This window comes from Oncorhynchus clarkii, chromosome 7 (genome assembly GCF_045791955.1).
Source record: "Oncorhynchus clarkii lewisi isolate Uvic-CL-2024 chromosome 7, UVic_Ocla_1.0, whole genome shotgun sequence".
NCBI lineage: Eukaryota > Metazoa > Chordata > Actinopteri > Salmoniformes > Salmonidae > Oncorhynchus > Oncorhynchus clarkii.
The window spans coordinates 22,429,908-22,443,240 of record NC_092153.1 but is presented as its reverse complement, the minus strand read 5'-3'; the positions used below and the strand labels follow the sequence as shown (position 1 = coordinate 22,443,240).

The 13,333-nt window shown below is 43.9% G+C and overlaps 2 protein-coding genes across 2 annotated transcripts; both read left to right on the top strand.

Moving 5' to 3' along the window:
- On the top strand, positions 1-3,356 carry LOC139414166 (leucine-rich repeat-containing protein 4C-like). Its single transcript, XM_071162052.1, has 5 exons — positions 1-67; positions 1,275-1,420; positions 1,717-2,060; positions 2,242-2,406; positions 2,537-3,356. Exons 3-5 carry the CDS (start codon positions 1,732-1,734, stop codon positions 3,102-3,104), a joined length of 1,062 nt encoding a protein of 353 aa, XP_071018153.1. The 5' UTR covers positions 1-67; positions 1,275-1,420; positions 1,717-1,731; the 3' UTR covers positions 3,105-3,356.
- A 248-nt stretch (positions 3,357-3,604) lies between these two features.
- LOC139413075 (major facilitator superfamily domain-containing protein 6-A-like) lies at positions 3,605-12,827 on the top strand. The gene is made up of 11 exons (XM_071160109.1): positions 3,605-3,861; positions 4,544-5,856; positions 6,014-6,084; positions 6,316-6,370; positions 6,499-6,827; positions 7,520-7,617; positions 10,444-10,605; positions 10,889-10,987; positions 11,193-11,278; positions 11,416-11,616; positions 12,103-12,827. Exons 2-11 carry the CDS (start codon positions 4,546-4,548, stop codon positions 12,181-12,183), a joined length of 2,493 nt encoding a protein of 830 aa, XP_071016210.1. The 5' UTR covers positions 3,605-3,861; positions 4,544-4,545; the 3' UTR covers positions 12,184-12,827.
- The last annotated feature ends 506 nt before the right edge of the window (positions 12,828-13,333 follow it).

Genomic DNA, 13,333 nt, shown 5'->3' with positions numbered 1-13,333 from the left:
GCAGCAAACGGTGGTCACACCAGAAACTGACTAGTTTTCTGATCCACACCCCTACTTTTTTTTAAAGGTATTTGTAACCCCCAGAAGCATATCTTTATTCCCAGTCATGTGACATCCATAGATTAAGGCCTAATGGATTTATTTCAATTGACTGATTTCCTTATATGAACTGTAACTCAGAAATTGTTGCATGTTGCGTTTATATTTTTGTTCAGTGTACGATTTGTGTGGCAGACTAAAGATCTGCTATATTGAAATATCAATACTTTATTTCCAGTCACAGACAGAATTGTCCAGGTCAGGGCTTGCTGGTAAACCAGGGGCCAGAATGAAACTCAAACCCCTACACAACTCTGTCTAACTTCTCTTTCATAGCAGACACCTGATCTACAGTCATTGGATTATGTATGCCACTGAGCAGACGCTATTATCTAAAACTGGGTCTCCCAAACTCGGTCCTGGGGCCCCCTCTGGGTCCACGTCTTGGTTTTTGCCCTAGCAGCTGTGTCAGCTGATTTCAAATAGTCAAAGCTTGATGATGAGTTGGTTATTTGAATAAGCTGTGTAGTACAGGGGGGAAAACAAAACATGTACCCAGTGGAGGCCCCAGGACCGAGTTTGGGAAACTCTGATCTAAAGCAACTTACAGTTCAGGGAATGCATACATTTTTAGTAGGCTGTGTGTGTATTTAATACACCCAGGAATTGAACCCACAGCATTGTGGATGCTAGCTCCATGCACTTGCTAACTGAGCTACACAACACAACAGATATGTAGAGGAGAAGCTAGCTATCCACAAGCATCCACCATGAAGAACCCATTTCTGTCTTTCACATGGTGATCGGGAAAAGGCTTATGTGGGTAAACTGAGATTTCAGACTAATATCGGTGGATGGATTCGTTGAAGGATAGATATTGAAACTAAGTCAGGGATTTGGTTGGAACTACTATCATCTGTCTCACTGCAGTTCAACAGGTTCAGCAGATAAATATCTGATTCATCAACTAGGCTACATAAATGGTGGATCATCTCACTCCCTTCCACCCCTGTAGACACCTGCTGTCCCTAAATCACATAACCCACACACTCATGTTTCAAAGAGGGAAGTGTCGCCTTATTCTCAGATGTTGCCCCAGTTCACAAGCAATCTCTTTAAACCTCCTCTCCTCTCCTCTCCAGCCCCCTCCTCATCAGAGATGTGAATTATTGACTCTCTCTCTCTCTCTCTCTCTCTCTCTCTATCTCTCTCTCTCTCTCTCTCTCTCTCAACAGCAACAGCCCTGAACAATAGGGCCACCCTTCTGTCTGCGTTCTGAGGGCCATCTGGTTCCCTCAGTACGTTTTCCACCTGCCTCAGACAGGTTGTTGATAGAACAACAGCGGGGTGAATAAAGACAGATCTGCTGCTCCTCACACATGTAAGGCGTTCATGTTTTCTCTTTATTTTATTACGGCCAAATTGCCATATTTGGTCAAAATGGATGCTTTGTTGTAGACTGTTGTGTCAGGGATACTTGTATAAATGGTAGCATACTTCCTGAACGTTTTCAGGGCTATATTACTCAACTCCATTACGCTATCTAGAATCCCGTTCCGAAATTACTACACAACAACATGCAAATAGGCCGCAGTTGCTAGTGTACTTACAGCCTTAATACACAGGTACAACAACTTTATGTTAAGTGTTACCACACTTTCTCTGTCTTTTTTTCAGGCGTAAGGGGCCAAAATGCAGTACTTCTTTAGTCTCCTACTGTTGATGGCGGTTTACTCCAAGTCTCGCAGCACCCCGTGCGAGAAAGGCTGCGACTGTCACAAGGAACTGAAACTCACCACGTGCACTAACGCCCTCTTTACCCAACTGCCCAACCACATCCCTCCTTACACGGAACACCTGGACCTATCTATGAACCTTCTAACCTTTATTCCGAAGAGTTCCTTCCAAATGGAACGCAAACTGAGGGTTCTGCTTATAAAGGACAACAACATCAGCGCTGTAGCCGATGGGGCCTTCACCCAGCTAGAGTTCCTTCAGAAGTTGGACCTGAGTTGTAACAGGTAGTGGGATGTTTTTCCTGGCCCCCGTGCTCTTGTTTTTGTTTTGCTCTTTTGAGGTCTTGGCCGGGTTACTGTAAAGCACTTTGTGACAACTGTTCATGTCAAAGGGGCTTTGTCAATTAAATTTGATGGATGGATGGATGGATAGATTCATTGATTGATTTATCGATTGATTAAACAGGATCTCGTCCCTGAGCGAGAGCTTCTCCCTGGGCCTGAATGCTCTGAGAGACCTGCAGCTGAGCCACAACCACCTGCACACCCTGCACAGCAAGAGCTTCATGCACCTGGATAGCCTACAGAGGCTCAACCTTACTGGCAACGCCATCCATAACATCCAGGTGAGGTCGTTTTTACTTTTGTTGATCAACATCAAATAAAGTGATACAGGACTTATACAATTCGATTCTATTCCGTTCTATTTTACTATATTGTATTGTGTTTTATTTGATTCTGTTCTATTCCATCCAGGTGAGGTCCTTTGGCTCCATGTCCACCTTGCGGCAGCTCCACCTGGAGGGCAACCATCTCGTCTCCCTGAACAATGGGGTGTTCTCCATGCTGAAGTCCCTGGAGGTCCTCAACCTGCAGGGGAACCAGATCAACAAGACCCAAGAGGGTGTCTTCACACCCATGACCTCCCTGGCCCTGCTCAACCTGGCCCACAACCAGATGAGCACCATCTACTTCAAGACCTTCCTAAGCATCCACACCTACAGTACCCATATCCTGTTGGAAGGAAACCCCTGGGACTGCAATTGTGACCTGCAGAAAGTGTTCCACAAGCTTAGAAGTGTTCAAAGGCTGTTCTTGGATGATTACTATAATCTTAGCTGTAATGCTCCGCCAGAACTAGCGAACTACAGGTTGATGGATGTGGATACGGAGCTGTGTATCGCCGAGGTGGTTATTGTGCTGATTATCACGATCACCGTGATGATAACAGTGTTGGGGGCCATCGTCATGGCGGAGAGGAAGAGAAAGAAGAAGAAGAGGGGAAAGCATTGGACGGAGCAGGGCAACTTGTCTGACTCAGATCACTAGGGATTGACTTTTTCTCGGCAACACAATCCTTTTAATACATTTGTACAGTAACACGAATAAAATATCTGAGACAGTTATAAGCGTCATATTTTAAAGGGCTATTGTACAATTTCACCAAGTATTTATTGTACACAAATGCATTAATCAATTACTCAATATGTACACTTTTTGCATTTGTAATAATACCAGAATTTGTAGTGTTCTATTAGATACTTTAAAATACAATATGAACAATACTAACGGTGTGAAAAATAATAAATTCAACGCAATTGAAATGTGCACTAGCCGCATTGTACTCTATCCATTTCCTTTATGATGTAAGAAATATACATTTTATATATATATATTTTTTTAGAAACAATAACAATTGCACATCTTGCCTTCACACTTCGTTATAAACATGCTCTTAATGCATTTACAGTAGTAGTTGGTGTATGTTGACGGGCGGCGGGGACACTATTTGGGAGGTTGGGTTCGCTTTAACAGATAGCAGAGGCGTCACACGAGGCACATCGTCTGGGCGAATCGAGTTCGGAGTTCCAGTCTAAGCGAAATGGCCTGAACTAGGATGTGTTTATTAAGGATATTACTTATGGTATATCATCGGTATCATGGATGCATAGGATAACGACGGAATAAGCTGCATTGTAGGCAATGCAGAAAGCTTTCTATTTCAGACGGGGAGACACAACTGCCACCGCCGAACCTGCGTAGTCAAGGTTGAAAGAATAGGAACGCGGACCGGGGACTTTTGCAGGTAAGATTGATGAGATCATCGGCGTCCAAGCTCATTTCCAATTTAAAGAGAAACTGTGCTAATTCAAATTTTTGACGTTTTATTTTATTTGATTGTGTATCTACAATAGTATGATTTAAGTGCGCTGTTCAGCACTGTTTAAAGTAAACGTACTTTTATTTCTTCAATTTGGTGTGAAGTGTTATTTGATAGTGAAACATGCATTTCTTTTACACTTCCGCATTGGACGGTGAAATGTATTTTTTCACCGGTTTCACCGGTTCTTCTGATATGACATTCTCACTCACGATCAACATGAGTTATTAGGCTGTAACAATGTTACTATATTTGTTACACCACTTGTGCAACTTGTTGAAGCCTAATATTTATTGTAGCCAATTCTATGCTAAACATATTTACTGTATAGCATAGTGTTTCAATATGCTTTGTGTTGTAATCACGAAATACAAATATATATATATATATATATGTATATATATTAGTTAAGCAAACTTTACTATGCATATTGTTAACCAGCACATCAAGTACATGAAGTAGGTAAGTATCAAGTGGTTTCCGTTTCCTGTGTAACATCAATATGCGTAACATCAATATTTCTACACATAGACTGTATGCTTATGATAATCAATGTAGCCTACTGTTTAGGTTCCAGTAAACATTCATCTAACTTCCTGCCTTTCAGAGATGGCTGCAGACGACAAAGTGGTAATCCTATCGGACGACGAAAAGGACCAGAAGAGGAAGTACGTCCTGGACGAACCCTTCAACACTCTTTCCCTGGAGCTGCAGACCGACCGAGAGCCAGTGTCTGCTGCAGCATCAGACACACAGTCTGCTCCAGAGATACCCATGGCCTCGCCACTGAAAGACCTTGGCTGCTTTGAGAGGATGTGCCTTCGAGTCAACTCCCAGCTCCTCATCTCCAAGATCTTCTACTTCTTCTTCTATGCAGCATACGGTTCCCTGCACCCACTCCTAGCCGTCTACTACAAGCAGCTCGGGATGTCGCCAAGCCGTAGTGGACTGTTGGTTGGGATCCGGTACTTTATAGAGTTCTGCAGTGCGCCATTCTGGGGAGTGGTGGCCGATCGTTTTAAGAAAGGGAAGCCATTGTTGCTGTTCTCTGTGCTGTGTTGGTTGGTGTTCAACTGTGGCATCGGCTTTGTCAAACCAGCTGCCATGGTCTGTAAGGAGAAGGTGGACATCACCACTGTGGCTCCACCAATACTCCCCTTTACGACAATGATACCAATTAACGGCTCGCTACCGGACGTTTCCACCAATCACACGAGGAGAAGTCGTCGGGATTTGTTTCGAAGTTACTTTCCTAGCTTCCTTTTTGTTTTGAACGGCCGTGATTCTGGCTATAGTGTACGCCGCAGGCATAGAAGAGGTGCTGATAGCAATACCACCCAATCCACAGGGGTGTCTTACGAGCAGAACAATGCCACGGCAACAACCACTTACACCCCCACCCATGCCCAACCCAGAGTGGTGCCTAATGAGCAAGCCAATACCACTCAGCTTTTACTGAATACCACAACTATGCCACTAACCACTAAAAACCCCACCCTTGCCCCTAACCATGCCCCCACCACACATTCCATATTGGTGCCTCACGAGCAGGGCAATACCACTCAAGCTACACCAAATACTACTTCAACAACTATGGCAACCACTACCCCTTCCCCCACCCAACCCAGAGAGTACATCATTGAGTACAACGAGGATCAGGTAGAGAGCATCTTTCTCCTAATCCTCTTGGTCATCATCGTGGGGGAGTTCTTCAGCACGCCGGCAGTCACCATTGTGGACACGGTGACGTTACAGTACCTGGGGAAGCACCGGGACCGCTACGGCCTGCAGAGAATGTGGGGGTCCCTTGGCTGGGGCGTGACCATGCTGCTAGTGGGTATCTGGATAGACCACACCCACCTTACGCTGCTCATCGACGGCGTGGTCGGCTGTATCCTGCCCGAGTATAAGAACTACCAGGTATTGTATGACATTGAACATGTGACAAATAATAAGCAATGGGTCGCTAAGGGCGACATAGTTGATGCGTAAATACAAACGGAGTTAATTAAATTTGTTCAGTTGTTCACTCATTCATACATTCACTCATTCTCTCTTTCTTTCATTCCTTGTCCAGGTGGCCTTCATAGTGTTTGGGGTGATGATGGGCCTGGCCCTGGTGGTAGCAACACAATTCTACTTCGACAGGTAATAGGGGCAGACACAATTTTAAATTATGTTTGAAACCCTACCCTTTTAGCTTTGCCTTAAATCAATGATTGTATTGTTATTTTAGACTTCCTTTTTGTTTTATGTACTTTTATTCGTCTATTTTATACAATTGCTGTTTGATTTTAATATCTTTCATTTGATGATTTTACTGTAAATGTGTGGTGGTTTTAAATGATCTTTTAAATGAAGTTTGATTTGATTTGACAGTGGGGACTACAGACAGGAGTTGCCTCAGAGGCCCCAGGAGGTAGAGATACCACAGGTAAATCAACTGGAAAATTAAAACTCACACTAAGTGGAATAGTCTTTCTAATTTCTTTAGCAGAAGTAAATAAAATATAATCTTTTTATTATTATTATTTGTTTTACACCTTCATTTATCTCACACAGGTAGGCGGGAACGTGGCATCTCCAGAGGGGAGCGAGAGCTCCACCTCGGACCAGACCCCCATCACCCCAGAGTCCACCATCCCCGAACAGCCTTTCCACTACAGTGACCTCCTCAGGCTGTTCTGTAGTGTTCAGTACAGCACGGTGCTGTTCGTCGCCTGGTTCATGGGCTTCGGTTACGGCTTTGTGTTCACCTTCCTGTATTGGCATCTAGAGGACCTGAAGGGGACCACCACGCTGTTTGGTGTGTGTTCGGTTCTGAGTCATGTGTCAGAGCTGGCTGCTTACTTCACCAGTCATAAGTTTATTGAGCTGGTGGGACACATCAGGTAAGGATGGGGTTGTTGTTGTTGTTGTTGTTGTTTTGGGGAGGGTGGTGGAGGAAGGGATATCACATTATCCATCTCTTTTAGCCAAATCTTTTACCAGAAACAGCAGCAACAACAACAACCAAAGCACACAGTATTTTCTGAAACTGAGGATTTCCACATTTTCTATCCCGTTTCACCTCAGCTAGACACGCTGCATGTAAACAAATCGTGTTAATTTAGAGTGCCTCTTGCTTGAACGTCACACAGACCTATACTATAGTCAGCGTATACTATAGTCAGACAGACAGACCTAGCACAGAGCAGGGACATTTGAGAGTGTGGTGTTATGTTTAAGGAGAGAGGGCCGTCACTCTATCAGCTCTGTGTGACCTATGTCATTTTGACGCCCAAACATTCTTCTCTTAACATCTTGGGTGGTTATAACCCGGCAAGTAATGCAGTTACCTATTAGTGCAAAGGTCTCAAGAGGAATTTGTGCCACTGCTTTTTGCCTCACCAGTTCAATGGGCACTGTACGCAAAGAGTCATACTAACTATGCCTAGTAGGGCATCTCTTTGGACCTGGGATAATTAACGCGACAAAAGACGCTGATCTGTTTGCTTCCTCTTAATAACTTTTGCTCGGAGTACCTAACCTCTGAAAATCTCATCCCTAATTTCTTTCTTTCCTCCCTGTTTTCCTAACTTAGGGTCTTGTACATTGGCTTGGCATGTAACACAGCACGCTACCTGTACATTTCTTACTTGGAGAATGCATGGATAGTTCTGCCTATGGAGGTCTTGCAAGGTAAGAGAGAGCAGGTCCGACATTGACGGTACTTCCTGTTGACATCTGACTGAGGAAAGGTTCAAATTTGAGTCCGTTGCTAAGGGCTGTAGAGCCTCAGTACAGTACATCTTAGGATGGGAATCTCTGTTATTTCAAGCAATCGCTGCCTTATAAAACACCTTTTTCCGTGCCAACGAAACAAGAACATGATAAGATATAACTTAAAGGAATGTTAATATTGATTTTAAGTGAAAAGGACATTACAGTATCACATCAAAAACGGTCATATTAAAAGACAGTATCAGCAAAAGGAAATTGAATAAGGATATCCTGGTAATGTCATATGACTAGTGAATAGGCACCATGTTACCCCTGTTTGTCTTTCTGTGGTTACAGATGAAAGATTATTTAAGAGCAGGTTGGATGGGTCTTGTCAAACACTGGACAGGAGAATAATATTGTTCCACTCCCTCTTTCAGACACCTTGGGTACAAAATAACCAATAGGACAGAGGTAGGCAACTAGATCCAGAGGGGGCTGATTTTTGTCGAAGAGAATGGTCGGGGCCCAGAAAATAATTATAATTTGTACACTGCAAATTGACTACAACTAAGCCCAAAAAGAGATTGTATTTTGAGACACAATCATGTATTATATATTTTTTTTGGTGTACAAACAGACTTCCTAAATGAAACACATTTTTATATGAATTCCTGGTGATTTTACACTCTTTTTTTTTACCCAAAACTACTATGCAAAGTACCAACTGTAAAGTTTAGTGGAGGAGGAATAATAGTCTGGGGTTGTTTTTCATGGTTCGGGCTAGGCCCCTTAGTTCCAGTGAAGGGAAATATTTTTAAAATCTCTTTTTCTCCCCAATTTCGTGGTATCCAATTGGTATCTTGTCTCATCGCTGCAACTCCCATACGGACTCGGGAGAGGCGAAGGTCGAGACTTCTGTGTCCTCCAAAACACAACCCAACCAAGCTGCACTGCTTCTTGACACAATGCCCACTTAACCCGGAAGTCAGCCGCACCAATGTGTCGGGGGAAACACCGTACAGCATGCACTGTGCCCGGCCCGCTACAGGAGTCGCTAGTGCGCGATGGGACAAGGATATCCCTGCCGGCTAAACCCTTCCCTAACCCGGACGACGCCGGGTCAATTGTGCGCCGCCCCATGGGTCACCCGGTCGCGGATGGCTGTGACAGAGCCTGGACTCGAACCCAGAATCTCTAGTGGTACCTAGCATTGTGATGCAGTGCCTTAGACCACTGCGCCACTCGGGATCCCCAGTGATGGGAATTCTTAATGCTACAGCATACAATGACATTCTAGATTGTTCTGTGCTTCCAACTTTGTGGCAACAGTTTGGGAAAGGCCCTTTCCTGTTTCAGCATGACAATGCCCCCGTGTACAAAGCGAGGTCCATACAGAAATGGTTTGTCGAGATCGGTGTGGAAGAATTTGACTGGCCTGCACAGAACCCTGACCTCAACCCCATCAAACACCTTTGGGATGAATTGGAACGCCGACTGCGAGCCAGGCCTAATCGTCCAACACCAGTGACCGACCTCAGTACTGCTCTTGTAGCTGAATGGAAGCAAGTCCCCACAGCAATGTTCCAACATCTAGTGGAAAGCCTTCCCAGAAGAGTGGAGGCTGTTATAGCGGCAAAAGGGGAACCAACTCCATATTAATGGCCTTGATTTTGGAATGGGATGTTCGACGAGCAGGTGTCCACATACTTTTGGTCATGTAGTGTATATGATGATTATTTGTATTTTTTTTACTAAAAACTTTGGGGGGCCAAAAAAGAAAGCCTGTTGCCAACCCCTGCTCTAGGACAGAGGCCCCGTATTGTATAGTGAATGTACTCACCCATGATTCTTGCAAGGAATTTAACTATGGCGTTGTGTTTTGAACGGTGGCGGATAAAATGTCTTATAGGCCTACGCCTCATGACAATTCTTCTAGTAAAAACTCAATACATAAGAATATGCTCAATACATAAGAATAAGCTCATTATTACTAGTCATTAGTGAGAGGCACTGTTTGCTTTGGTGCTATAGCTTCTTCCTGAACTCTGTCTTAGAGGAGTGTTAGATGACCACCCCGTTACTTCAGCGTAAGGATGTGTGTATATCTATCCGACGTCTTGAATCTGTGGTCACGGAATGAGAAGTCCGTCTGCCTGACTGATGATGAATGGAAGTCTAAGTGTCAACACTTCCTTATCCATAGGACTTAAATAAAAGAGAGGCGAGGTTTCCTGTTAGATTGTTTTCCCAATTGGCGTTAATACTACAAGACAGACTGCTTTTTCTTCTATATGACGTTATTATTGAAATAATGTATAACATTTTACGTTTTTTGTTGTTATTTAGCAGACACTCTTATGCAGAGCGACTTACAGGAGAAATTAGGGTTGAGGGCCTTGCTCAAGGGCAGATCAACAAATTTTTCACCTAGTCGGCTCAGGGATTCAAACCAGCGACCTTTCGGTTACTGGCCCAACACTCTTAACCGCTAGGCTACCTGCCGCCCCTACTTTGAAGAGGCATTTTTATCCTTATACGCTGTGTAATGTTTAACACCTCCATCAATGCTTGTCCTCTGGCATCATTGACATTATACTAATTTAGCAGACGCTCTTATGCAGAGTTACTTACAGTCGTGAGTGCATAGATTTTTGTACTTTTTCCGTACTGTTCCCCGTGGGAATCAAACCTACAACCCTGGCTTTGCAAGCGCCATGCTCTACCAACTGAGCCACACACGGTATTTCACTTTTCTAACCTTGTTGTTTTGTCTGTCTTTCTGTCTGTCTCTTTGTACTGTAGGTGTGACCCATGCGTCGGTTTGGGCAGCCTGTATCTCCTACCTGAGTGCCGCGGTGCCCCCAGCTCTGAGGACCTCTGCCCAGGGTATCCTCCAGGGTCTACACCTGGGGCTGGGACGGGGCTGCGGGGCCATGGTGGGGGGAGTCTTCGTCAACTATTTTGGTACGGCTGCGACAACAACGGCCCCTTTTGACAGTCCCATTTGAGTCGTGAAATTGAGCAACTCTTGACATACAGCCGTGTTTTTATAATAGAAGATGATTTTGAGGGACCAATGAGTTATACTATTTATTACACATTTATGAACTGCATACAGGCCCACTAATAATCAACTGTCTATAAACGATGTATAAACCTTTCATAACCCTGTTAAATGACACCTTTAACATGAAGTGTAACCGTTGTGTTGTTTATGTGTCTGTAAAGTGCGTCTTTCTTTTTCCAGGAGCTGCAGAGACGTTCAGAGGGATTGGAATGGCTTCCCTGGTGATACTCCTCATCTTCTCCTTCATTCAGTGTCTGACCGGACAGAACGAGGAAAAGGGTGAGGGAGGGGAGAGCACCTCAGTTCATTTTTATTTATTTTCTTACAGACCCTGCACTGTTCGAGGAATTTGTTCTGTATAGAATGGATTAGTGGATTGCTTCATATATTGCACTAAAAACAAATATTTATAGAACTGCAAACCACCTGTATTTTTAACAGTGTACCATACACAAAATAACCTAAATTGTATTCCCCTCAATAGAGGACAGGATGCTAGCAGAGAACATTCCGGTTCCTTCCAGTCTAGTTCCCATTGCTACCATAGACTTGATGCAGAACCAGAGCCAGGTCAGAACTCTCCAAATTGTTGTACTGCTTCTTTCAGCAAACCAATTTCCCATTGTGGGACAATGACGTGTACTATTAGTACTACTACTACTACTAATTACTACTACTACTACTACTACTACTACTACTACTGCCAGGTGGGTGTGATGGTGCCCCGCCCTGACCCTAGACCCCCGGCTAAGAAGACCAAGCACCAGGAGGAGCAGGAGGATGTTAACAGACCGGCCTGGGTGCTGAGTGGATCACCCTGGGTCACCATAGCCTTCACTGTCTGCCAGATCAGAGAGATGTACTGCATGGCCAAGAGTAGTCTACCCTCAGAGACACAGCCACTGCAGGTAGGATGATGGACGATAGTCATCTTATAAAGATGTGTCAAATCTCAATGAGAACTCTTGCCCTCAGATGTGTCGAATCTCAACGAGAACTCTTGCCCTCAGATGTGGCGAATCCAAAGTTTAAGAGTTTCAAGCCAATTCATGTTCTTTTCTTCTTTCTTTTTTTTATAACCTTTTTAAATATTTGACTTCAATGGGATTTAGTTTTTATGTCGTATGATTAACAGTGACAATATGTGAACGATTTCTCCCCACGCCTTCATGTGAACTAAAGAAAGGTGAGACTGTGTTTGCTCTTTGTGTGCACTGTAGAGGTGAATTCCACACTGTATTTGTGACATGCGGTGGTGAATGTGGTCAAAAGTCATATGTGCCCGTGTTTGGTGTACTAGTTTAGTGCATGGTTTGGTTATATCTTTAGTGTATCCACAACATTTTGTCGTGATTGATTAGCCAATGACGTTATATTATCTCGTCTGTTGCCAGGAGCAAAATGATCAGAACTCTTCTGAATACAAGGCAGTGGAGACTGAACACAGAGCAACAGAAGTCACCACACCCCCATAACGGTTCCCCCAGGCAGCATACCTAGCAAGGCCCACCCCGCAGAGCACCCCGAATCCCAGCCCTCTCCCATACCAGACTAGGGGAACTCTGTGGAGCAGCCTGCCTTTTTCACCTGGTAACTTTGAGGCTTCACATCAACTGTCTTTCCAGCAGTAGATTAAAGGCTTGAGTTGAGTTTCGAGATGGTACTTACATTCACTCGCGTGTCTCCTTTGGTTCCTGCGACATGTACAGTAGGGAAGGGGTAAGGAGCAGTGAGCACTACTCCACATCGATGACTGTGTGCTGTAAAAGGTACTGAGTGATAAGCTTTCTGTGTGTGTGTGTGTGTGTGTGTGTGTGTGTGTGTGTGTGTGTGTGTGTGTGTGTGTGTGTGTGTGTGTGTGTGTGTGTGTGTGTGTGTGTGTGTGTGTGTGTGTGTGTGTGTGTGTGTGTGTGTGTGTGTGTGATCTGGCATTGTGTAAATAGAATTTGATCTAGAAAGGGTCGAAAGGGATTGTTGCCGTCTAGAATGTAATGTATTTATTTCCTCTGTGTCTTCCTGCACGTGCTTCTGACAATCATGTTATTATTTTGACTCTTGGGATGAAATGATATGTGTATAGACAATAAAAATGTATTTGTAGATAAATCATTAACTTTCACTGCTTTTCTGGTGTCTCAATGATATTATGGCTGTCTATTCCGGCATGTTTTTCAAATCCTAAGAGGAGACACTTGGTGGCAGTAGTGTACCGTATTGAAGTACTAACCCTAAGTGTGTGTGTGTGTGTGTGTGTGTGTGTGTGTTCAGGTCAGGGTGTGCGTGCTGTTGCTGATGATGGGAGTGTGTGGGAGGACAGTAATAGTGTTCTCTTCAGAAACTACACCACAATGCCATCTGCAACATCCCTTGTCTCGACAGAAAATATAAGCTAATATTGATGTTGAAGATGGGGAAAAAAAAAAAAAAAGATTTAATTATTGGACTTGTTTCCCCCGAATCGTCTTTGTTTTGAACACAGCAATTAATGTCCTTCATTATCCTTAGTAGGTGTACTCTATATAAAGTGATTCTACTATAACAGTCTCAAGAGACAAGACTGACCATAGCAGCTGTCTTATCCAATATTGTTAAGCCTGTTGTCTACATCTAAGGAATTAATCACTT

Bases quoted from the DNA above. Each gene is read 5' to 3' on its own strand.
- LOC139413075 (XM_071160109.1), top strand. From the start codon at position 4,546: ATGGCTGCAGACGACAAAGTGGTAATCCTATCGGACGACGAAAAGGAC. The intron at 7,618-10,443 runs GTAAGAGAGAGC...TTTGTACTGTAG, and splicing joins GCCTATGGAGGTCTTGCAAG to GTGTGACCCATGCGTCGGTT. The intron at 11,617-12,102 runs GTAGGATGATGG...GTCTGTTGCCAG, and splicing joins CAGAGACACAGCCACTGCAG to GAGCAAAATGATCAGAACTC.
- LOC139414166 (XM_071162052.1), top strand. From the start codon at position 1,732: ATGCAGTACTTCTTTAGTCTCCTACTGTTGATGGCGGTTTACTCCAAG. The intron at 2,061-2,241 runs GTAGTGGGATGT...TTGATTAAACAG, and splicing joins TTGGACCTGAGTTGTAACAG to GATCTCGTCCCTGAGCGAGA. The intron at 2,407-2,536 runs GTCGTTTTTACT...CATCCAGGTGAG, and splicing joins ATCCATAACATCCAGGTGAG to GTCCTTTGGCTCCATGTCCA.